The following is a 26,716-nucleotide window of genomic DNA, read 5'->3' as shown; positions in this document are numbered from 1 at the left end:
CTTAATCCTTTGGAAATACTACTACTTTGGCAGTTGGTAGTATTATGTGTGCATGCAGGCATACCCTTTTCATGTCCATGAATAGTAACTCCCACTTGAAGGGAGGGAGCCTCATTAAGACATATCCATTATGATACTAAAATTTGTGAAGCTAAGTGCTTTTTGTAGCTGCATCTGGAGGTGCAGTTATTCACAGCTGTTTACAAAACTGCTTAGCTCCTGGAAATATGATGTATTGCAGGGCTGCCTGTAGTGCAGTCTTGGAGAAGAAGGTTTGCCTCTCACTTGGCCTGAAGCAAACAGGCTCTTTGGGACAGTGCTAATAATGGGAGAGTTTTCAGAACTTGGCATCCTGAATACGAGTGGTAAAATACATATGTATCTAACATGAGAGAGGATTACCTCTAAGCCTTGGCTTTGATATCACATGCAAATATCCTTGTCTTTTTAGTATTTTGTTGCATACAGCAAAAGTATAATAGCAATAACTTTGAATAATAACAGGCAGATGAGAGTTAACTCCTAATCTGGAGAGTTAAAAAGTTAAATGCTTAATATTCTTATAGTCTTCTCAGTAGCAGAGAAATGAGGGCCTCCTGAGGGTTATTGATTTTATTTTGAGAGGTATCTATGATAGCTCAGAGGAATGACATTTTGAAGATGCCAGGCTTTATACATATTTATATATCTATGTATCTATATATATTTTTAATTAATTAAAAAGAATTCTCAAGAGAAGTAGATCGGACTTAGATATCTAAAATGTAGACACTTAAAGTTAGATCAGATGAATGCTACCTCACGTCTTCAGCTTGGTAACATTGTAAATCGAGTCCTTTGTAAAATAACATCTAATTACTTGTTTTATCTGCAAGATCGGAATGTATGCTAGAATTATGCACTTAACAGTAACTCAATCTTCCTCTCCTTGAAATTTACAGGCCTAAGACAAGATTATGCTTCTACTTCAGCATCTGTATCGAGACACAGTTCAAGTGTATCTCTGCATTCAGGAAAGAAAGGGACCTGCAGCGATCAGGACTACGATCGCTATAGTCTTGAGGACGAGGAAGAGTTTGACCACCTTCCACCTCCACAGCCTCGACTCACTCGCTGCTCCCCTTTCCAAAGAGGAATTCCACACTCACAGACTTTCTCCAGTATTCGGGACTGCAGGAGAAGCCCTACTTCCCAGCACTTCCCTTCAAATAATTACCAGCAGCCGTACTATCCTCCTCCAGCCCAAACTCCAGAGCAGCAACCAAATAGGATTAATGGAGGTGGGTTCCACGCTTTTCTGAGAAATGTTTTTTCCTTTGGTCTCCTCTTTGCAAAATGTCGGTGCCATCTGACAGATCAAGTTGTCATCAAGTGTAATGTGTTCAGGGTATGACAGCTAGACCATGAAGTATGACAAGCAAGTTGAATCTTTGTAAGTAATTGTGACTGCAGTATTTGAGGTATGTTGTTCTTAAGTAACTCTTTACAAAATATGATCTGTGATGTGGTCATGAAAGTTGTCATTTTAGTTGCTTCTAGATAGCTGCAAGAATGAGCACAAGTAAAGAAGAAAAAGGAAAAATGAGCCTGTTTAGCAGACCAGTAGTTTTCTGGAAAAATTGGTCAGATTTTGAGCCTAGCCTATAAATGTCCATCGTGGTTATAGCAGAATACAAAACAGAGGTTGCAGCTTTTCATTCTTAGCCTCATTCCCCTTCTTCCTTCCTCACTCTGTCAGTAATATAAATACTGTATGAATCCATGGTGCTTCCCATGAAGGTCAATGCTGTGCTCTTCATGCTGGCAGTGCCAAGTCTAGTAGGGCAGACTGTTGAAGTAGTGAGAGGAAATGTCACTCGCAAAGCACCCTGAGCCATTGTTGCTTTTTTCACTCCATTTGAGATTTAGTTCAAAAATCTCTGGAAGATTTTATTACACTACTCACTACAGATGGAAGTTTCTCTCCATTGTTCCTGTTACATTTTTCTTCATTTCTTATTGTGATCTTAATTTGCCTTCTCTGCTGCCTCACTCTGTTCTGCAAACTAATTTGATGTAATCTTGTTTATAACATTACAGGTTTTATCTCACCTTTGGGCAAGAGAATAAATGTGGTATTCAAAACAGTCGCTATTTATAGAGTGCCACAAGTATGCATGCTCCTTACCTGACAAATAACACCTGACAGGATGCTGCCAAAAACACTTGCAATCAAAGTAGAACATGGCATGGCAGTGTGTAAAGAAGGCTGAGGTTAATATCAGCCACAAGGATGTGGACATTTGTTGGTAGAGCCTATGTGCTGTATAAATTTCAATGCTATTTTTCCTATCGGTGTGATACAAGAACAGGACAGCACTGAAGAACTTGTGGGAAATCCTTTTGTGAGATAGAATGGAAAGAGATGTGAAATTCTTGATTCAGGAATGTGGGCAGGATGTGGTGTTGCAATCTTCATGTTTGATTTCCAAGTTATTTTTAATGACCCTCTCATGTTTCACGTTAATGGAGCGTAAGCCTTGGACTCCCACATGGAAACCTTAGGGAGTGCTTAAAAGATACTGAAAATACTACCTAACAAGCAAATGTGGCAGTGTCCTTCTCCCCTCCCTTATCCTCCTTGACCCCTCTCCTGATTTCTACTTAATAAGTGAAAGATAACCAGTTTTATCCCCCGACTGACTTTTTTTCCCAAGAAGTTGGAGGTGTTGGACAGCCGCATTTGAGGTGTTGAGTTTGGCATTGTTCACAAGATCACAACGCATGGCTTCCGTTAATTGTTCATTTGTGGAATGACTGCTTAACCAGTTGGCTACTGCTTTCAGTGTATGTGGAAAATACCATTCTTAATTAATCAAAGATGCATTTGCAGCCTGTGATGCTCCATTCAATCATTCCAGCAGTTTTTCCCAATTCCCTTTTCCCCTAACTTCCTGAAGAGAGATCAACAGTGCTCTTGTGTGTATAGTCAGCAGTTTGGCCAATCTGATCAGTCACGCCATAATCTCCATCAAAGAAGAGTAAGTGGCAAGTAAACACTGCAGTTTGGCACCCACTGTGGGGTGAAAAGTGGTGTTTAGTTTTGACAGTTTCTCTCTCCAAAGCTTGGCTGCTTAACTCAAACACAGTTTTTTGCCTTTAAGAACAGAAAGGAGCAGTGATGCCGTCCTACCTGGTGTTAGTGAAGATTGTTTGTTTAACACCTGTTATATACTGGTTGGAATATATATTCTAACTTTAGATCTCTACTACTTGTAAAATATAACGAAGATGTGATAAACTGGGAAAACTTGGAAATTTTTTGTGACTGTGATACTAGGTGCCTGGTGAGTAGCTTTGACATATTACTTGTTGTGGAACTGGATTCATTGTTGAAGAAAATAAATGAGAAAAGTAAAATGATGACCTAGGCAGGACCTATCCCATTAAACACTCAGACACCAGTAGCAAGTTCCCAGTAGGTGGAAGAGACAAGCCCCAGCCGTAATCCTTTTAACAAAGTTGTTTTGACAAGACTGAGAAGAGCTTATTGCCAGCCCGAAGGAAGGAGCAAGGAGAGAAAGAGCTGTCACCAAATGGAAACTGCCCTCATGCTGGTGGAGACACAGGGAGACATCGTTTCTGTGATCAGGAGTGGCTGTGGCTCCTCGACGTTTCCTTAGCAGGGAGCTTACAAAGGTTTAAGTAGAGAGGGCTTTTGGTGCACTGCTCTTCATGCTTTTAGATTTTTTTAAAGGTCGAATAAGGACTGTGCTTTCCTTGAATGCAGTGTTTGTGTCAATAAGCGTGCATTGGATGGGATCCACCTTGCTGGTGAGGACATCTGCATCTAGATGCTGAGATACAGGTGCCTATATGTGAATGAAGGGCCTATTCAGCTGCTGAAATAGAAGCTCTCAGTGCCATGGTTGCTTTCTAATCCATATTTCCAGTTCTGATGAATAGTTCACTAATAAGATAATTTTGTGTGAAACCTTGCTTTATTACATCCTCTCTTTAACTCAGTTGCATGTCGCATAACTTGAGGTTTCATCTGAAAAACTCCATCTCTGAACATTGATAAGGCATTTTGTTTTTCAGGGAAGCAGCCTTTTAATTTTTGTAACAAGCTAGTGGCTCTAAATGGATCATTTAAAGAAGATCTGAAAGAGTCAGTGAGTGAAAAGCTTGTTACTGTGCAGGTAGCTGTAGTGAGTACGTCTCAGTTACCGTCTGCCTCATAATTTAATGGTGTTTTTAAAATGTCAACAGTGGAAATATTGGTGTTTGTACCTCGTAGCCCTTCCCCTGATTTGAAGAACTTCATGGTTAAGATGACAAACTGTTGCTAATTCTACTAATATTAAAAAATATATTTTGTATGAGAAGTACTTACATCAGCAATTTTAGTAAAAACAAGCTGTTCTCTGCTGAGTGTTGTCCATAAATACAAGGCTTATTTTTAACTGTGGCACAAGATTCACCTCTTTCTTTCTAACTGTTAAATATATATATATTTTATAATTTCCATTTGGCCCAAAGCCAAACCAGTTGCATTTTCTGTGCATTTTCAACTGTCCATTGGAATAATACCTAAAAATATTTTCATTTTTGTGCTATGGAGAAATGATTCTAGATAAAGAAGAAATATAATAAAATGCAGTAAGAACAGTCAGATGAAAAATCCATCTTTTACTGAGTAGCAGTATATACAGTTTGATTATATTCATTTATATTTTCTCCTACTTGCTCATAATGAGTTTTTACTTTTTATCTTGGTTGGTACCTTCAGGCTACAGGTATCATTCACTTCAGAAATTATAGTTTTACTTTCAGAAATTATTAATTATGAGCTACTTCATTGCTTGCTCTTCTGGGAACAACTTTTCTGAAGTGAAGTTTGATGAACACCATTGACTGTGGCAATTGCCTTGTTCTTGTTTTTGTTTTTTCATTTTCTTTTGAAATATATTTTTTTAAGTGAACTCCAAGCAGATATACAAAAAACACATGCTGGATGCAGAAAATCTGTGTTTAAATATCTGTAATCACCACAGATTGACTTTGACTTGTGTATTTGTGGAGATGGGAATGGCATTTCTTGCTGATTGACTGAACGTCGCTGCTTTCTGGATCTGAGCCTCTTTTTTTTTTTTTTTTCTCCCCAGTATAGAAAGGAAACATGACGATGGGCAATTATTGTAGACACTGTATTAAAGAAAGGGTGAAGAAATCTTCTCAGTTACCTCTGAAGTTTTGTTGAGAGTAATTTTCCATGAGAAGAAGTCATGGAGAAATCATGGAAAAAATATTTATTTGCTTTAAGTAACAGTTCAGGGAGATATATGCCTAGGAAGTCAAGGAAAGTTCAACATTAATGAAACACAGGTATTGACAGTTACCAAAAATGGTGTTTTGTGCTTGGACTGAAAGACTTATTTTTAGTTCTTAATTTGTATTTCTGCTTTTTTTTTTCCTCATATTTCTGTTGTGTCAACTGATGGCTCTACCTACCACTTATCAGACCCTGATGTTCGCAGGTGTGTGAAGATGAGGAAGAGAAATTAATTTATAATTTATTTCCATTAAAATGAGCTTGTAATCAGATTTACAGATTTGTTGAGGATTTTTGGAATGAATTCTGAACACATACATAATATAGAACATAATATTTTAAATAGAAAAAAGTATTTTCTGATACTGAAACATTTTTTTCATACAATCTTTCTCCAACTTATTTGTGCATACAATGTAGATAATGCAGGGTTATATTTGCAGGGATTGTGTGAAGGATATAATTATGTGTAAGGAACTGTTAATCTTGGTATGGAGGTATAGATTTTTCTGAAAAACCAGTGCTTCCAATTCATTGTATCACGTTCCTTAACTACAGTACACTTCCTGACAGCCTTGTCAGTCCCTTTGTTCAAATAAATTGTTGACAACATTGTTTTAAAAATAACAGTAAATGAATAAACTTGTAAAATGCTTCACTTCAGGGTCAGCTTAAGCTCTCCTTGCACTCAGTCTAATTCCTTCCCACAGGCACTGAATGTCTCACCTTGATTTGGTGGATTCCAAATCTGGGGTTGCTGGTCCTGTTGAGTCCTGTTGAGTGTTAAACAAAATACCAGCATTTTGCAACACTTGAACTGATAATCTTCCCCTTTTGTAGACTGAATGCAGACTAAGCAGCTGGCCATCTAATTGTAATCCTGCAGCATCTATTCCCGTAGCTCACTCGAGGTCCTGTTTTCCTGCTGCCTGGTAACTCTTCCTTCTGTTCTAGAAACCACCACCAAGTTTATGTAACTCCTTTTGGTATTTCAGCCTGACCTGGCATCCTGCTGTTGCATCAGCAACATTTTAAACTTCCTAGAGATTCTTCTGTTCAAGAGACCTGTTCCCTCAGACTGTGAACTGCTTCCATGAGATTTGTAAGAATTGCTAGCTAGAGACATTTATCCATAATGCCTTTGAGGAGCAGGTAGAAGAACTGCTTCACTGCATGAGGCGTTCTGGCAGGGAGAAGATTAAGAACCATCAAGAACCTCCACACCAACACCAACGATCAGAGTTTGCATTCTGGCCCCCCACCAAGACCATACTTCTTTTGGTGCAACTTTACTCCAAGGGCAAGGTCTGCTTTCATGCTAGGTGAGCACTGATCTTTAGAACATGCTAGTATTTGGTTAGGAGGAAGAAAGAAAAGTGATGCCCCCAGGGCAGCCACTGACACTGCTGGAAACCACAAGATGCAAGTTGAGCTGCAGGTTCCAGGCTGAGAAAAAAGGCCACGAGGGAGAAAAAAACTCATTGGAAAAGTCAAAACCAAAGCAACTGGCTAAGAGACAAACTTCTGCCTTTGCTCTAAATTTGAGGAATATTTTATAAAATAAGGGACCTGCTTTTTGACCAGTTTCTTTCCTGTATTGAGCATGATCTTTGGGGGTCATGCCACTTGATGCATGTTTAGAGCATGCATCAAGATGCCCTAACTTTAGGTGAGGGGGAAGGAACTCTGTTTTTTTCTAATCTGTAGCTTGTCCTGTGCTCTAGGCAATGTGTGATTCGGAACAGATGCCAAATGGTGGGGGAAAAAAAAGTCTAAACATACAGAAGGTGATTTATTGTGGATCACTGTGCAGATATGTGAAACAAGGACAACTAATACAAGCTGAAGAACACTCAAACTTGGTTAAAAACAGAACATCTTTGAGACTCTTGCCACTGCTTTTGGAGAGGAACAGATGACAGATCAAACTTTATTAAAAAGATGAAAGAGAATGCGTTACCCAAGGACATGAAAGCTGCAGAAAAACAGCAAGACAAGCATTTCTGCTTTTTTATTCCCACAGACATAGAACTGACCCGTTGTTTTCCTTGCTTTTCAGGGCCATTTACCTCAGCAGACACAAGGACCCAAAGACCCATAGAAACAACACAGATGGTTGATGGATAAGAATCTGGGGGCACAGCAGAAATCTGTTGCCTAAGGGCAAAGGCATCAGCTAAGCAGTCTGCTGCCATGAGAAGGGGCTAATGAACAGGAGGCAAAAGTGGTCACCCCTAGGCACGGACAAAATCCAAGCTACTTCCATGCATTTTTTTTTTCTTTTCTACTATTAAAAAGTGTCCAGTAGATAATTATAGGAATAGAATATGCCTGTTCATGATGCAGACTCTGAATGGAAAAGCATGTAGAATCCTATGAATTCTGCTTATGCTCTGTGATATATGGATAGTATTAGACAAAAGCTTATTTCATGTAGTGTGTCTTTCCTACCACTGAGAAAGTGGTAGGGAAGTTGTTTGCTTGTTTGTTTTGACATGTTAACTGAGGGTTTCATTACTTACTGAGGGTTTTCAACAAATAGACTATGTTTCCAAAATTAACAGTACCCCCTTCAGACACCCATCAATACTGTATTTATTTGATGAAAATAAATTCTGTAATTTTCCTAATGTGAAAACACCGGTGTTTCTGCTACAACTTAGTCATGCACTGTGGATCCTACGCTGATATTCATGAGTATCTTGCCACTTTGAACCAAAACTTGCATCACAGGAAGGCCAGTTTCTTTCCAATATGAAAAATCATAAGTATTTCAGAAATAGGAACGTATAACTATTTCATCTTGGAAAAGCTTTTGTGGGGGATTTGCTTCTACACCAGTTTTGGGGATCTCAAACTTCACATTCCATTTTCTTGCACTGAAATTCTCTCATCTCACCTAGTGTACTTATTATTTGATTTAAAAAATACATAAAAATGTAATGCTTTTAATTCATAGCAACATTTAAAATTAAACTATTTTCTATACGGTAATATTTTTCTACATCAGATTATCTGGGATAAGGGAAGGTCAACCTTAGCTGGGATGCAAGGGAAGAGTTGTTAATCACTCAGGGTCTGGTGTGCGTGCTCTCATGTCAAGGGCAAGTAGGCACTGACAGTACGGACTGAGCACAGGAGGATATTAGATATCCTGGACCCTTGAAAATGGAAGAATGATTTTGACTAGTTGCAGGCTCCTGTACCCGTTTGCTGACAAGAATGAGTTATAATGAGTAATTGGAATTACAGCTTTGCTTGCATCAGTTCACTGAAGTTACATAGGCAACATGAAGCTACAATCTGCGACTACCAATGCAGTGTTTAGACAGTACTGTAATGTCACTTACTGCTTGTCTGTTATTAGCAGCTTTAAATATTAGAGTTGCTCATGATGGTGCTAAGTGGGATATATATTTATATGAGCTGATTAATAGAGACTTCTAACTGAGCTTGCTGCTATTTTGAACTTGCCATGTACATGCTGAGGTGGATACAAAACAGAAATTCCAAGCTGTATGCATGATGTAGGTGGCATTCTTGTGCATAAATCCAAAGTTGCAATCTTGAAATGCCTTGTTTGCAGCTGCCAAGAGTAGTTATAGGTGCCTTTTACAAGAAAAAGCCACATCTGCCAACACATCTGTGCCGTGTGCTGGAACGTTCTGCAGAGACCCTTGGTGTCTCCATGCTGACATTGGGGCAGAAGCGTAGTCATGTCAGCAGAACACAATACCTGGCTGAGGGGCCAGCTTAAATGTTACTGTTAATGCTAATTTAATGACTGGTCTCTTACTTCCACACAGTCTTGCCTCATGCCACAGGAGGCAATTCAAACCAGGACATTCAGTGTGTGTCTTTCTACCCCCTGCTGTTTTCTTCTGGCTATACAGAATTCAGTCAGCCACTTTTCTCTCCCTTTGACCCAGTGGTAGAAGAAACTGAAAAAGCTTCACTGGAGTTTACCCAGTGCTGTTGTGGTTGAGACATTTTCCTCAGATATCGGGCTTGATTTCAGCTTCTCTCCGCGAATCAGCTAGTGTGATGCGATTACAGCCATCTTCTGATCTCTTAGGCATTTGCCTTAGCTGTTCAGCCTGTCCCCATAGATCTCATTTCCAGCTTTCTTTTTGTGCAGGGCCTTATCCTACAGGCCTGCTCTGAAAATGCCCACCATCTAACTCAGGCACCACAAGTGGGATAGGAGGGAGAACACCAGATTTGAGAATCCTGATGGCAACCCCAGGGCTGCAAGCAACTGAACTGCATCAAGGCTTAGCAGGTTTTGGGCATGAACACCTGCAGAAACTTAGATGCCCAAGGACTTAACATGCTGATAAGGTTAGGTACTGAATGGAATTTTTTAGCATTTCATCGGCACCTGTAAGCTAGACTTAGTCACTTCTGATAGATTCATCTCACCTATCTTTAGACATCCACAATGCAGATACCCGCATCTGATTCTTGTCACTGCAGCCCAGCTTTTTATTCACTGTGAAGAAATAGGCACATTTAGGCCATGATTCATCCGACCTACTTTATACATTTACATGAAACTCATCTGTATTGTGACACTTCTGTGTTTAAATCCCTGTGATAACCTGGAATATGTTGTCTAATGATGTCTTTAAAATAATTTATAGATAATTATGCTATTATAGTAGTCTGAAGGGTTCAGGTAGTAGGCTATCAATGATGTATCTATATTCCTCCTGTGGGTAAAAAGCTTCTTTGTGTTTAAGTGATTTAATTGTAATTCTGGTTTTCTACAGAAATTATTCAGAGGTTCCTCGTGCTTATTGGCAGTTCTGATCCGTCTGTGCATGTTGTGCTCTCTTGCTTCAGATAAACTCCGCAGAAGCATGCCTAACCTGGCTCGGATGCCAAGCACCCCCAGCATCAACAGCACCGCCAGCTTCGCTGCCGCTCCGGCCACTGTGAGGAACAGCCAGAGCTTTGACTCCAGTTTGCACGGAGCTGGCAACGGAATTGCACGGATGCAGTCGTGTAGTAAGTACCTAACTTCTTTAGCTCTGCGCAGGCAACTGAGAAGGGTTATAAAATACGTGTCGCAGTCACTGATCTTCCGTATCATGAAAAATCGAAGAAGGCCTTTTGCCTTTTTTTTTCTTTTTCTTTTTTTTTCTTTTTCTTTTTTTTTTCTTTTTTTTTTTTTTTTTTCCTTTTTCCTTTTTGCACTACATTTTAATCTAGCTCAAGATTTTCAAAGTTTTTACTTTGGAAAGCAAATTCTGACCAATCTTGTTAACACTGTACTAAGTTTCATTACCTTCTTTTATTTCCCTACCTATTCATCTTGTATCAGACTTAATAATTATTGGCATAGAAGCATCAGCGATACAATTAATTCATATAAGCTTACATTTTTTTAGCTTTGGTGTTGGATTTTAAAATGTTGCTTTATTAATAGTTTGCTCAGTGCTGTTTTTAAAGTGCACTACATAGATATCATCTTAAAATACAGGACCTCTTTCGTGTTAGAAGGGAGCCACTTTGTTCTAAGCAAATGTTAAGCAGAGAATTAAATCTTCAAGTATAATGTACCTGTTGAGTGGGGGAGTGAAAATGGCTCTGTAATTGATTAATAAGGTGGCTTCTGGACTAGGGGGGAATATTAAGTATTGTTCAAGTGAATGTTGAATCCTCCACGTAGACAGAATGAGACAGATGAAGAGCCGAGACTTTTGTAACACGATGGTTGAAGTAGCCTAGCGGGTAAGGAAAGGAAAAGAGTGGCTTTCATTTGTCCCAAGCAAAAGAAAGAATTGTAGGTATGTTAGGGAGGAGAAAGTAGCAATACTTTTTCCTGTGGGTGTTTTCTTTTGAATCTGGGCAGAATTTACAAATGGCTTCAAAATGACTTAATTGTATTCTTTTGGGTCATATATGTTTTCTGCTGGGTTCATTTTATTTATTTACTTATTTGCCTAAGCCTACTAGGGGCGTGGAAATACCTGTCCAGGTCCCCTGCATGGTAGTCTGCTGAGGGTTTAATTTTATCTAATGCTTTAAAAATATTTTTCTTCATCTGTGAATTTGTGTGTGGATATGCATATGTACATATATACATAAAATGTGATTTTCTTAAACATAGGCACTCCTTACACACAAACGTAGACACTTAGGTACACACATAAGCATATTTATGGGAACCATTCCTTACGAGTGCCTATAGTGGTGTGTTTTTTTTTTTTTTTTTTTTTTTAAGAAATGATATGATAATGTTAAGAATTCTGTAGCAATGGCTTGCCAGAGTGATTTCAGGGAACCACACATCTGTTTTGTCTCCTGTGTCTTTGAATGGATTTAAGATGCCTCTTTTCAAGACCTGCAACAGAACAGGCCTGTGTGTGCTAGTTAGTGAAAGTGCTTGAGGTTTTTGACAGTTAGCTTTTCGTATGTGGACCTGAAAAAGATGCACGTCTGATGTACACCAGAGGGCAGGATTGTGTAGAGAATCTATATATAATGCTTTTAGAACTGGTAATTTTGATTTTAAAACGATAGTTTACATCGGAATAGTTACTCAGGACCTTTTTATAGTCTTTTTTTTTTTTTTAACGTATAAAGCTTAGACGTCTGTTCTATTTTATAGTGCTTTAATATAATGTTCATTAAACAAGTAGTAGTTACTTCAAACAACTTTACAAACACCTAAGTGACCTAACAGTAATTAATTTATATCTTCAGCAATTTCTCCCATTTAAAGATCTAACTGGAATGAAACTGGCTAGATGGAAATAGATAGAATCAGTTTACCTGTAATGAAGCTTCTTTAAAAGGAGAAAGAAGGAAGAATAAGGGACAGGATTTTATTTTTGAATGCAATGTTACTGGATGCAGTATTAGATCCAATGATTATTTTAATACTTAGAGTTAGCAAGAAAATTGTGTAATGAATATGTCTGCTCAGACCTGTCTAGCAGTGAACCACATGGCCTCACCTGTTGCACACTGACCTTCCTTCTTCCTTTCCTACGACTCCCTGCAGTTCCCTCGCCAGGACAGCTTCAACACCGAGTGCACAGCGTGGGACATTTTCCGGTGTCTGTTAGACAGCCCCTCAAAGCCACTGCCTACGTAAGCCCAACGGTGCAAGGCACTAGCAGTATTCCGGTGTCCAGCAACTCACAGTTATACTCCAACACTGGAATCCCAATGCCAAACAAAGCTGCCAGCCAAGGGATTTTAGGGCGCAGTGCTCTTCCACGACCATCGCTGGCCATCAACGGCAGTGGCATACCCAGAAGTAAAATTGCACAGCCAGTTCGAAGGTAAGAGTTAAACAGGCTTCCTGTCTTGGGGGGCTGCTTTTGGCTTGGGAAACGTCTTTTCTTTCTCTCTTAGGTGTGAAACCAGACTACAGAGGAGAAATATTTCCAACTCCTAATGCTAAGTCACTGAGCAGGTGGAGATTTCTCTCCACAAACAGTAATACGCAGTGCCCGCTGATAATTGCTAATGTACTGTGATACTTGATAAAATCTTACTTAAATCTAATTAGAACTGATTACCACCCATTAGTAAGAAATGAAAGCAGATGAAAATCTCACATCATTTCTATATGTGACTCATATTTTTCAACACTTGTGCCTGCTGTTATTTCAGGGTAACAGGATGAGTGTTTTTTGAGACTACACAAACAGAGAGTTGCCTCCCCATTGTCAAGAAAGGCTGTAGGCTGTAAAAATGCACATTTTGAAATTGCAGGATCTTGAGGGAAGATAGCAAGGTCTTGGGTTGCAAGTCATGTCTTTTAAGTTCCGTCCGGGGAACAATAAGCAAATAGGAAATCCTGAGTTATCATGTAGTTGCAGTGAGCTATGCTGTTAAATAAGTACATTTTTTCTTTTTTGCAAGAAAATTTACTCTCCAAATTATTTTTACTGTAAGCAATAAAATAAGCTTGAGGAAACAGACTATGATTAAATCACGTAATCACACTTGGGAGATGAAATAAATTCTTTGCTGTGTATTCATATGATCAGTACTGATGAAATTTCTCAAAAAAAAAAAAAATCTTTCAGCTTAGGTCCAGATCTTCCAAACCTTGCTTCCCTTTCCATCCACCCCTCCCACTGTGATGACCCACTGTGTGACCCCTTGCTTCCCTTCGGGGTGAGCTGTCACTAGTTCTCACCATTTTTTCTTCTTTTTCTTGCTTCACACTGGCTAGATCCAGAAAAACTTCAATTGCTCACCTTGCCTCTTTGGTTGAGTTACTCAGGGATTACACCAATGTAACTGACAACAGATTTTGACCAACTGTGGTGAAACTTTGATAAAGAGCTGTCAGGTTGCTTTTCTGATGAACACTGTACCATGAGATTTCTATTATAACCTTCTTTGCTCTCTGCTGGAACCATCTCTGTGAGAGTTCTTTATAGTACAGGTTTTTCTTTTTTTTTTTTTCTCTCCTCATCTTCATGCTCTTCTGCAGAGCTCTTAAATCTTTCATAGCAATGTAGGAGAAAGACAGAGACTTTCTGGGCTATGAAGACCAGTCTCTTGCTATTTTTTAGCTTTTCATACAGCACACAGTGTTAAAGAAAAACATAAGTGAGAGTTTTCAGATGGTGAAATATGGTACTCTCTACATTGGTTTTATTAGAAGTTGATTCAGATGAGTAACAAAGCTGTCTTTAGTGCAGAAAATCCAGGCTCCTGTGTTCTCACCTGCTCTATATACTGCTCTAGAGCCAGATCAGTGATCCTAGAAGATAGGTTATGTTTGCACCAGGGGAATTCCATGTTTGCTGCACTCTCAAAGTACTGACAGACTGGAGGTCAGCCTGGAGCTCTTTAAGATCCTGATTTCATTTTGTTTTTTAATATGGAAAATAAAGGTGGTTTCAGTTTATACATACTTTTTTCTTCGAAGAAATTCATCCATGTGAGGCACATTTCCTCAGCACTGATTTTGTCACTGTGGTTATTTCCGAAGAATGGCATCTCAGATTATCAGGTCAAGAGTCTAGCTTCTTTCAGTGGCCTGAAGGTTAGTGTCTTTAGTCATAAGTGGAAAATATATATGTATGTGTGTGTGCATATATATATGTATATATATATTTTTTTAAGTAAATCAGATAGTCAGGAAGGCAGGTACATGCAGGGCAAAACTTCATTCCTGTTGCCAGACTGTTGGACAGCTAAGTTACTTGTATAAAGAGGTAGCTGGATACCTTCAGCCCTCAGTATGTGAAGCACAAGATCAAGCCCATCAGAGTGCAGTATAAAATGGTCATAGCCAAAATAACCTGTCTTGGCTAAACATGAATTGCTTTCACCCTTGGCATCAGAGAGCTGCATGCATCCAAAAGCAGAGATTGTAAGGGATGCCAGTCCCTCTGTCCTTGGCTGTATGAGCGAAGCACCACTCCGTGTTGGTGAGGGGAAGGCAGAGAGCGGCCCTTCTTCCACTTCCATGGATCTTCCCGGCCTCCCTTTCCGCCTCCACGCTCCTGGCTTCTTAGAAACCTATTTTTCCTCCTTACCTAGGAGCATGATGTTGGATGCAGAAGGGACTGACAGTTTTCAGCTTTTGAGTGTTTTCATTACCCTGTAACAGAAGTTCAGGTTTGGATAAGTAGCAATATTCTTACATTTATTTTAAATTTACTTAATTATTCTTTATTTTTCATCCTCTCTGTTTTTTTTTTTTGGAAGTTTGATGATTATACTTTCTTCCTCTTCTTTCCGGAGAAAAAGGGGAAAAAAAAAAAAAAAGAAAAAAAGAAATGAAATCAGCAGTTTTAGGTAGGCCATGTTTTCTGAAATAAAAGGTGAGTCACACTTTATGCCTCAAGTAGCTGGTTTTGTAATAAAGGTAAGTAAAGTAAAATAAAAGTGGAATTGCATAAAAGCAGCCTGGTTAGAACCACCCTAAATTGAAACTGAACCACCCTTTAAAAATCTTTTTTTTTTTTTTTTTTTCTCTCTCGGCAACTATAAAAATAGCTGAGAGACAAGAATTTGTTCTGGTTACCTCTCTCAACTTCCTGGCTCTGTCTGCCTTGCAACACATCTTGGTCTTCTTCCAGCACAGGACATTTGGAAAGGAGGAGAAACATCAGTAACTTGCAGCAATCATAGCTAAAGGCAAAGAGAAGAAGAGAAAGAACTGGAAGGGTGCTTGAGAAAGAGTTTTGTAAGAAGCATTTTCCCAGAACTGGGAGCATTTATTTTCAATAAATAGTGCAATTAAAACGCAGTGGCTAATTGTAGGTAGCCTGTCTAGCGACCAACAGAGAGTGGACTGTTATGTCGCAACAGAGATTTTTATTCTTTTCTTCAATTTGATTTGATTAGAAATAGTTATCTCGGCAGTACCTGGAAGTTTGGAAGATGGTCAACAAATATTTTTTTTAATTAATCCTTATTTACAAGGGACAGATGCAGCCCAGGAACATGAAGATTTTGGTGGTGGGTCCTGGAGGATATATCTTTTACACAAAATACGACTTATTTTCTCTTTTTGTGTCTTTTTAATACAGTTTTCTGCAGCCTCCCAAACCTCTTTCGTCACTTAGCGCGATGCGGGATGGGAACTGGAGAGATGGCTGCTATTGATGAAGAACCCCGAGAGCAGTGGAAGAAAAATAATGTGGATTTCATTACCCAGCTGGCTGGGTAACAACGATTTGGGAAGGAAGGGTCATATGCTATTGTTTCCCCTGAGATTTTAATATTTAAACATCCCTAATGCAAAGTCATTTTTTAGAATATCAACATTTTATTAAATACTAAATATTGCACTTAATCAGTTACCTGGACAGCTGTGTTGTTATCAGCCTAACAATGGCAGCATTAGCATTTAGAAATTAGAGGGAATATTACATGTGTGCAAAGTACCAAAATACTTAATTTGAAACAACACTAGGAGATAATCCTATTTTGAGCAGCTTTGTCATACTGAAAATATAAGATAATGTTTCAGTGTAAAAGAATCATGCATTTTATCTTGACCTGGGGGGGACTATGTATGTGCTTGAATTTTTTTTTTTTTTTGTTAGTGTTTCCAATACATTTTATTTTGTATACTTACTTTCATTTAAACTTGTCTGAATCTTGAAAACAGAGAGATAATTTAACTTTTCTGTGCCATAAATAATATTTTTGGGGTAATGTACTTTTTTAGCACTAGGGACATATCTTACAAAAATATACCATTGGCAATACAAAGCAGTATATTTATGTTGCAGAAGCACAAAAAAACAGTAGCATTCACTGGAAATTGCCATACAGCTGTGTCAGCATGGTTTTGTTTTCTTTCACTGTTTGTTCAATTGTTAATTTATTGTCATAGTGTTTTGTATTTAAAAAGGCAGCATCAGTCACATTGCACTTACAAAGATACAGTGATCTCTAAAACCACAGTTGGTTTTCAATACTTTATTATCAAGAATAAAATTTTAATGTTTTATTAACAGTTGCTTATGGAAGATAAATGAGTTTTAATGTGAATAAATCTTTTTGATAGATCTTTTACAAAATCCAATTGCACTAATCAATGCTTTCTTATAATGGTATATGACTTAATATTTGATTACAACTGTGTATACTGCTGTTTTGGAATGTTTCAGAAATAAAGAATCTATTTCAGCAATAATGCTGGTTTTGAGTGTGCAGTGGAAACATGGGAATTTGGCAACTGACTTCGTAGCTACTGAAGTTTTTATTGCTTAGCGTTTAGAGTATGTTGCATTTTTGCAAACACATACCAAGTTCATCTGAAAATTTAGAAAAAAATCATTCTATGAAGGTGGATAAATATTATTTTTAAATCAATTTTGGTACAGTCTCAAGAAAATAATTCAGGTTAATATCCAGGTTTTAGAAGTACAAATGTTGTGACTTATAATAGGGAACAGAGATTGACTGCCAAGTGAGTCCTTGGCCATGGGTTTAGCCACTGCTTAAGGATGTTTGAGGTTCTCTTGTCCTTAAAAAAGAAAACTAAAATAAAAAGTGAAGAAGAATTTGGTGATGAGCAAAGCATTTATTAAATTGAAAAATGATTGTACAGTAGTTCAGTGTCTGCAGCACACAGCTTGCCACTATTAACAGATTTATTTCTCAGAGCCTTTTTGTTTTTTCTTTTTAATTTGGTTAAAGTTCATTTTTCTAAAATTCTGAATCATCAAAGGAAGGTATCAAGAACAGTTCCAGCATGGAAATTCTTGTTGAACAGGTAAGTATTTCAAGCTGAGTGCATGGAACTCATGTAGTTCAACATAAGCTGTAATTTGAAGAAATGACTGCTCATGATCTGTGGACAACGCTTTCCACTGCTTGTTAATGGTAATAATGCAGCTGTACACAGGAGGGCAGTATATACTGTGAAAATATTTGCTTTTTCATGGCTAAAGTTTTTTTTCTCCCTTTTCCAGGCTTTTGGTTTGAACTCAGTGCATGTGTTTCCAGTGTTGTTTACATGTGATGACAATCTGTTAAAGGAAGATACCCAAATGTTTGTGATTTGGATGTTTTAATTTCACACTACAAAATGTTTTGTGGAGAGTGAAGCATTTTTGGTATAACGACTAACAACCGCTTAAAGAAAATGCAGTTGTTCTTGTTTTCACGTACTCCCCATTGTTCTGTTCCTATGTCTTTCCTCTTGGCAGGATTTGGTAATTATGTAATTCTGCTCCTTTAAAACGTTTTTCTGAAATACAGCCATCATGCCACTTTGGATTCCATCAGACTTCAGGAGGAAACCCATAGTAAAAGCAGCTTCATTTCTGCTCTCCTGTCAACCACAGACTGTGGCATTGCCACTGTCCCTATAACTGTGATAGCTGCCTGTTTCCCATGAGCTTAGTGCTGGTAGCCAGGTCACATCCTGCACTGCAGGCTTTTCCTGGGAGCAAAATGTGTGGAATATGCAACACAGCTATTTCTGTCACTCTGGGTTTTGTGTGAGGCAGAATCTCCTCCAGGGTAATCTGCAGCAGTAATGGCCAGGCAATGCATTTGTTATCTGTAAAATAAACAAACTGGTGTTTTCACAAGTTACCACAGTTATTTTCATTTTAAAATATGAGGCAGTCTTTCAGGACTTGGGTGCTTCCCCTCTCTTCTGGTCTGTGGACACAAATTCCACTCCTTTCTCTTTGTTGGCGAATCCCAGAAGTGGCTCTGCGACCCAGAACTGCCTCCTTGTGCCCAAACTATCTCGAGCTCTGCTATTGTGCTGCCTCCCTCCTCTTTCACTCACTGGGGATAAAACCTCAGCTTCCCAGTCAGTCAGCCCTGTAACTTGAGCACTCGCTGACTTTTCCATGACCTGATATGCCAGCTAAATCTTAGGTTTGCTGACTCAGCATAATAGATTGAAGGTACCATGAGTGAATCCATCCATACAGACAAAATATCCATCCCTGACTGCCCTACCTGGAGTCTGAATTACTGCATCGTCTTTTTCTTTGGCATTAGCTAGTACAGTCTTTTGTATCTGCAATCTGTCCAAAATAAAACTGTAAGATATTCTCCTATCTTGCTACTTTGACCATGTCACCACCAGGTACTTTCTGTGGATTGCTGCTGATTTCTCCCTCTTTATGCAAAATACTTAGGAGATGTTTGTACTTGATTTCAAAGCCAGTGGCACGGTCCCATCCCCCTAACCGTTTTCATTAAGTGTTGAAGTAGATTTCCCAGTCTAAGGCCGATGTGCCAACCTGTTTTGCTTCTGCAGAAAATGCAAAAAGCACCTCCTAGCTTCCTTCCGTGTTTACATTGGGGGCGGGAATATTACATTAATATAAATGGACTCTTGTTTTCCTACTTTCCAAATCCTTCCTTAAAAGACTTTGCTACAGAACTGCTAAAAACAGGAGAACAGTTAAAATACCAGTGTCCTCTGACTCCTCTGAATCATTAACCAGTACTGACTCATTTTATTTTTCTGATTGCTTTGTGTTTTCACTAAGTCTAAACTGCAGGTTGTTAGAGACTTGAACTTCTCTCTTTTTTTCCTTTGTGTTTGTATAGCTTGAAGCCCCACAGAGTCTGTGACCCAGGACAGAATGCCTGTATGGTAATGCACACACTAATGATGAGCATTTTCATGTGAAAACCCAGAGACTAATACTTACAATCAATGATGGGTTTAATTTGAAAGAGTGAATAACAAACACTATCTCTTAAAAACATATTTGTTCTGTTTAATCTTCAGGCACATGTATTTCAATATTTGGAAATTCTGGATAAAAAAGGAAATGGCTAAGCCTGGATGGCTTCCTCTGTCACCATTCTGGAGAAAAGCTTGTATCCTGATGGATCTGGTTTAGTTTTTTTGTTGCAGCCCATTAGAGTCACATTTCAGTATCTCTTAAACTTGTTCTGCTTAGCCTTCTTTTCCCCATCATCTACACTTCCCACTCTCTCTCCCCATTTCCCCATCCTTGATGTGACTTCTGAAAATGATTACACGTTGTGATTGGTACAGTTCCTCACTAGCTGCTTGCAGGTTTGATCCATGTTGTGCCGTTGGTGTGGTCGCTTCCCAGCCCCAGGAGGTCATTTTCTGTGTATCTTGTGTCTCCATCATTGGGACTTTCAGCTGTTACCTTGTAAGGTAAGCAGGTATACTTAATTTGAATTAATGGAAAAAGAGTTTAAATGAGGCATGAGGAGATGTTAACATGCAAATAGCTTTATCAGGCTGTTAGTAACAGTGCACGAGCTGGATCTCTCAGTGAAATCACCCGTGGATTTTTCTGACCTGAGCAGGCTGCCAGCTAGTTCCAAATGCAATTCAAGGGGTTGGCTGTGACCTAAAGAGTCCTGAGGAATTATCTTTCTACTTCTGCATGCAACAACATTTTACAAAGTGTCTCACAGAAGGAAGGAAGTGAGAGATTAGATAGGTTCATTTTTGAACCTGGAACTTCATTGCTCTTAAAAGCAAAAGTTTTGCATATATGCCAAACTTTTAAATATTTGGGGCATTTATAAAATGTGTTCTCCAGAAACCACAAATTCCTGTAGGTATTAGGAGTTCTTCGGGGACTGAAGTTGCTTGGCATAATCCTTATACATTTCTGTCAGGGGACATTAGCACAGCTGTGCTGCAGCAGGCTTGGCAGTACTGATCAGTCCAGGTCCTGGTGAAGAACACAATATTCCAGGGAATATGTGGTAGCATATTCTAAATACCTCCAGCCACAGGGAAAAAGGGGAGAGGAGAAGGGCAGAAATTCAGAAATCCTCATAGGAAACCTGCTCTGGCTGCCAGTTTCTGAACAGCAGCTGGGTGCTTTTGGAGGCTCTCTCCTATGAGGAGAAGCTGAGAGAGAGCTGGGCTTGTTCAACGTAGAGAAGAGAAAACAGGATCTTATCAGTGTGTATTAATACCTTAAAAGGTATACGTCAAGAGGAGGAGGGCGACTCTTTTCAGTGGTGGCCAGTGATAGGACAAGGCAGCAGCCACAAACTGAATCACAGGAACTTTGTCTAAATGTGAGGAAAATCTTCTTGATTGTGAGGGTAACAGAGCCCTGGAACAGGCTGCCCTCCTCCAGAGGTTGTGGAGTCTCTTTCTCTGGAGTTCTTCAAAATCCACCTGGGTGCAACCCTGTGCCACGTGCTCTAGGTGTCCCTGCTTGAGCAGGGAGGTGATCTACAGCAGTCTCTTCTAACCTCAATTATCGTGTGATTCTGTGATTCTGTACATGTTTGAAATCTTATGATAAATGGTTTTGGAATTGGATGCCAGGTACCTTTTGGATGTGTCTAGTTTGGATGGCTCCTCAATCCATTTCACAGCATATGCAAGTAAATGCCAGTTCCTTTGCCTGTTGTCAGTGCTAGGGTTTATTAATCTGGGCAAATGAAGAACATAGTCCCTTGAATTTAGCATAAACTGAAAGCTAGTATATGGTTGTGAATGAAATTTGGCTTGATTGTTTTACAGGAAAAGCGAAGTTTACAGGACAAGCGAAGAAGAGAATTTAGTATTTTCCTGAGATACAGAGGTGCAGTGGTGAAGAGCATCTGAACCTAGATCTAGAGAGGTAAATAGGGAGGAATCAGGGAGAAATTAGGGAGGAATAACCCCATGCATCACTACAGGTTAGTGTCTGACCTGCTGAAAAGCAAGCTCTGTGGAGAGGGACCAGGGGGTCCTGGCTGACAAGAAGTTAACCATGAGGCAGCAATGTGCCCATGTGGCCAAGTAGGCCAACTGCCCTTGCCTGAGGTGTACCAGAAACAGTGTTGCCAGCAGGTGAAGGGAGGTGATCTGGCCCCTCTCCTCAGCTCTGCGGAGGTGGTACCTGCAGTACTGTGTGCCCTTCTGGGCTCCCCAGTGCAAGAGGAACGTGGAGCTACTAGAGAGAGTCCAGTGTAGGGTTATGAAGATGATTAGCGCCCTGGAGTATCTCTCCCTGTGAGAAAAGGCTGAGAGAGCTGAGCTTATTTGCTTAGAGCAGACTGTAGATAATATTCGCACAAACACACGAAGCACGAACGAAATGAAGGCAATTCTGTCATCATCATCTCTCCTAGCTGTTTTGTGATACACTGTTCACTCCCCTGGGTATAGAGGGGTTGACATCTGATGCTGACTGACCACATGCCTTGTTCTTGTGACTGGGCACTACCTAGAGTAGATTGATCATATGATGTGGAGTAGCAGCCTGCATCTACCCACATGCAAGAGTCCCGCTCTCAGGGGCTCAAGGCCTGCCACACACATTACCTTGATGCATGACTGTTGGTGTCAGCTATGTAGAGACCAGAGATTAAATCGAATTCTTGAGGAAGAGCAGAGTCCAAGAAGATGGTAATACGCAAACACTTTGTTTCTGTTCCATGAGCATAGTCAAAGGAAAGTGTTTTGTCATTTCAGGCACGTTCTTTCTGCTTAGTAGAGCACTTTACCTAAAAAATTAAAAGCTCCTGCATTTAATATTACATTTTTCCTGCTGAGATTATTTTTTGATTAGAAAAGTGAAAATAATACTTCTTTCTAATGGCTGCTTCACTCATTCAGCAGATTTTTGTTGTTCCCCCAGATAAATAAGATATTATTCTTTTGTCCTTCTGGCCAGACCTATAGAAAGAAAGAGCCTGCAGCAAAATTCCCAAACTGAACTCTTGCGATCCATCCAATCTTCATACTTTACAGACTGCATGCAGATGTTTCTAAACAAGATATTTCAAATATACCCAAGACTGAACTTTTCAATAAAAAAGGCAGCTGAAAACATGATCTGCATGTCAGCCATAACACACCTGTACTGGAATATTTGGAATTATTTGTTTTCTTCAATAATAGAAAGCAGACAGGATACTGTTATGGTTCTGCCACTTTGCCTTTCAACCCTATCACAATAGGTTATAATAGTTTTCTTTCCAGATCTCCTTGAAATGTCCTTTTACTGGTTAAATATAACCAGTATAATTAACCTTATACTTATTCTAAAACTGAGATACTCTAATTCCAACATTAGTGTATAATCCATTTTCTTTGATATGAAGTTCTTAATATAATGCTATTCAGTTCTTTTAAAATGTAAAGCAATAATTAAAGTTAAAATTTTATTATACCATAAGGAAAATTAATTTGGAAAAGGTGATTTTTTTAAGCCAAAGTACAAGAATGTGTTTTGATTTAATCCATATTTTTGGGCAGTCTTTGGCTGTTCTGAATTATGCATATACGATAGGAGTATTTTTGTTTGTATATAATAGAGTAAAAAAAGAGACAAAATGAATTTGCTGTATTCATTATTTGCTTTTCAATGGAACAACAGATTTCACGATAAATAACCTACTTCCATACTGGAAAAAAAAAACTTTTTCAGCAAATAGTATTTTCATTCATATTTACATTCACAGTAACAGGGATGTAAATGGGCCTTAATGCTCTTAGGGTGAGCTACTTGAGTGGGTGCAGATGACTCCTTTTGGGGTTTGGGGTATGCTCTGATGTGGGTGATACGAATGAAGTCTGGACCAGAAGCCACTGAGAATGTCGGTGGAGCTTATCTTGCTTGTCAAGATATTGTATTACTTTGGATGCGGCCTCATGCAAATGGAGACCAGAAGCTGGGTAGGAGGAGCACCTAGGTCTGCCTTACCTAGGCCATGACTATCAGCCTGCACTGGCAGCCTTCTTATCAGGCCCTGCAGTTATAAGCAAACTCCTCAGTGCTATTCTTTGATGAAGAGCCAAATGTAATCAGGCACAGATTTACAACATGGGCTTGCTGTTCTGAAGTACTGACCAGTCGTATCTCCATTTGCTTCCACCTCAAATGATGAGACTCTTAGCACCTCTGAAATTAAACACTGGACAAATATTATTTTCCTGACATTCTCTTGCTGAAGTCCCATTTAAACTAAAATTCCATTATTGTATTTCTATAGGGAAAAAAATTAAAGTCTATTTCAGAAAGCAGATTATATGATGACACTGAGTGAAAATACTTCAGAATAGAATTCACTGCCAGATAAGAATAACCTTTCTTTTGTGGCATTCCCAGCTCAGCGTACAAAACATCATGTTTAAGCTATTGTTTCTGATTTAGTTTTGCATTTTCAATGGTAAATTTTCCAAAATAAACACACACAAAAAAAGCCATTTCTTTGACAAGGTATTCCAGACAATTGGAAGGATAGATTTCCCTGGTGCCTAGTTGCTTCACTCAGAATTAAGTATAAATTCACAGATTCATAAAAAGCTGCAATTATTTATAAAAGCCACAGTTCACTATATAATACAGCATAATACAGCACAGTAAGAACAAAACCAGAGTTCATTTACATAAAAAAAGACTTTATCATAGTAAGTCTAGGCAGTATTCTGAAGAGTGGGCTTACACCCTCCTTTATAGACAAAATCAACTGCTTGCTCAAGAAATGTATGTCGTGTTTCAAAATATAAATCATAGGCCCTTGTCAGGCTTATATAAGCACAAGTATACTTCCAAGGGAGAGCTGTAGATGTGGAAAACTTAAAGAGTTTCAACACTGTTTAAAAACGTAAACTGCTGAAAAGAACTCCATTTCCTTCTGCATCATTTTGTAGCCTCACTCGATATCCTGTCTACTTTGTATCCTCACTGTGAACAATATATGATAAGATGAAAGGCAGTTTACGTAAAAGCAGACCATCTTTTTCAAGAGAACTTATAAAGTACATCTCCTGTATATTCCTTTAATCCTTTGTGTAGCTGTAAACCGTAGTTTTACCCCGAGTTTTGGAACCTTTCCTTAGTTTCACAAAGCAGATAAGTTTGTTGAGAAATAGCTTTTTTTTTTTTTTTTTTTTGCTTTTTTTTGCCTTTTTTTTTCTTTCCTCTGGGAGGAAAAAGATATGGGAAAAAAACACGACATGTGTTAGCCTGCTTACCAAATCACAAAGTAGTGAAAATGAATGCACTGTATAAAATCCTCATTATCACTGGAAATCCCATTCTACATGCCCACACTTGTGTAACGGGATTAAATGTTTGCCTTATGGAAGTGTCTGTAGGCTGGAACCGAGTTGGACTTCATGCAATGAAAACAAGACGCCTTGTCTGAAGCCGCTGGTGCTCTCGGTGAGTGCATTGCATGAGCTGTTTGTGCACCTTGTCATATGAAATAAGCTGTTTCCAGAGAATCCCCAAACCAGTTCTGGGGAAAGAGGGAATATGCAGAGCAGTAGGCTGGAAATCAGAAAGCTTCCACTCCACTGGTTTCCTCTCCACTTAGTGATCTAAAATTAAATATTTTTATGGTCATTCTTAGACTCAGTCAAGTCTCTCCTTAAACAGTTTGTGCTTTAAAGAACGATGAACTCACATAGCCCAGCGTAATGGAGTTTTAATTTTGTTTAGGATTTGCAGGAGCTACAGGGAGGCAAATAACAATATCTGGTGCTAATGAACACAGGTAACCATTTACCTATAGAGAGAAGCAGTGGAATAATCCGACTTTCTAATTCAAGTTTGAAAAATCTTTTCCTGGATGAACAGCTACTGAGGGAATGGGAATCTGTTCTGTTAATGAGCAAAGGGTTAGTCATGAGTATCCGTAAGGAAATGACTATGTACAACTTGCTGACTTTTGTACTTTATTCTACGGACTACTGAGGATTTCTTATTTTTATGTCATGGAACAACATAGGCCAAACTAAAATGAGAGAGAATCAGAAGCAAAGTGGGGACTGGTGCTCCTTGGGAGATGCAGAGGCTGCCATAGCCTGTCCTGTCATTTGCATCAGCAGCCTGGGTTTTCCTCACTAGCTTCAAATTCCAGCACAAGAAAGGATGTTTAAAGCAGCACCTTCCTTTGTTCTGTCCTCCTCCCAGGCCCTGTATGTTTTCATGTTGGTGGGTAAAGAGCGGCTGTGTGTGTTTCAGAGAAGAAATGGCTTTTGATGTTTTGATAGCAACTCTGTAGCTGCTGAAGTAGCTTTGATGGAGAAAAGAGTCAAAATTTTCCCTACTAACATAACCTGAACAGTGAGAACCAGTACAGATAGGGCAGGAGGCTGGTGTTTTGTTTAACCTCACAAAACATATTTAGGCTGGTTGTTTTTTTTTTTTCATTTTATTTCTTACTTTAAAAATTAATAGCAAAGCAAGAACTGTAAGCCAGTTCTTTGACCCCGCACTGTTTTCTTTGAGCTAAAAGCAGAGCTATCTTAAAGGATCTCCAGAGGCCTAAAAAGCAGTATAAATGGTCGTATATGTCTCATCCTTATTTCATGCATACCTCAACCTTATCCCAGAGGACAGCAGGCTTTCCTGGGATGTTCCAGCCACAAGATGATATAAGATGGGATGTGACCAGAATTCAAGCGGTAGAAAAAATTTGGCTAGAATAAGAAAATTTAGTGTCCTCAAGTGTCCACTCTTAATATGTACCAGCTGTTAATCCAGTTGTCAGTGTAGAGAGGAGGGGAGAAAATGGTAGAAACCTGCAGGAATTGTGCTTGCTCGCATGTGGAGTACTCTGCTGTGCTGAGGAGGCTCGCACGCGTTAGCAGAGCCACGCGCTGTCCTGGTGGGACACGGTGCTGGTGCTGCCGTGCCTTGGCTTTCCACAGCAAACCCAGCACGTTGTTCTCTCTGTGCGCTCTCCTGCAGAGCCTGTGAACGAGATCGCGGCTCTGCCGCCTGGGGCTCAGTGCCTGGTGCTCAGCTGCTGTGTGCAGGGTGCAACTAAGGAGGCAAGCTGGGTCAGCTCAGGAATGAGCCCCTGCCTTGAGGAGTCTAAAGAACAAGGAAGCAATAACAAATTTCCTGAACAAAACACACTGTGCACCTTTATGCAACAGTTCAGATAGATTTTAGATTGTATGTACTTGACAGGGAAGTGTCTCTAGCAATATTATTTGGCATCTTCTTTTTGTGGTTTTACCACAGAAGCCGACCTTAAAGC

At 39.2% G+C, this 26,716-nt stretch overlaps 1 protein-coding gene across 2 annotated transcripts in view; it reads left to right on the top strand.

Annotated features, from left to right (window-relative positions):
• Nucleotides 1-17,313, top strand: part of SLAIN1 (SLAIN family member 1) — a 42,751-nt gene extending 25,438 nt beyond the window's left edge. For both annotated transcript variants that reach the window (XM_088540275.1, XM_088540274.1), the window contains 4 exons: nucleotides 942-1,280; nucleotides 10,160-10,324; nucleotides 12,327-12,609; nucleotides 15,829-17,313. In XM_088540275.1, coding sequence (XP_088396401.1) covers nucleotides 942-1,280; nucleotides 10,160-10,324; nucleotides 12,327-12,609; nucleotides 15,829-15,904 — 863 coding nt within the window. In that variant the 3' untranslated portion in view covers nucleotides 15,905-17,313. The remainder of the gene's footprint in view (nucleotides 1-941; nucleotides 1,281-10,159; nucleotides 10,325-12,326; nucleotides 12,610-15,828) is intronic.
• The last annotated feature ends 9,403 nt before the right edge of the window (nucleotides 17,314-26,716 follow it).

The sequence above is a fragment of the Tinamus guttatus genome, unplaced genomic scaffold (genome assembly GCF_059628265.1).
Source record: "Tinamus guttatus ecotype Peru unplaced genomic scaffold, ASM5962826v1 Tinamus_guttatus_pri_ptg000058l, whole genome shotgun sequence".
Lineage (NCBI taxonomy): Eukaryota > Metazoa > Chordata > Aves > Tinamiformes > Tinamidae > Tinamus > Tinamus guttatus.
Note: the sequence above shows the minus strand (reverse complement) of the source record. Positions and strands in the feature narration are given on the sequence as shown.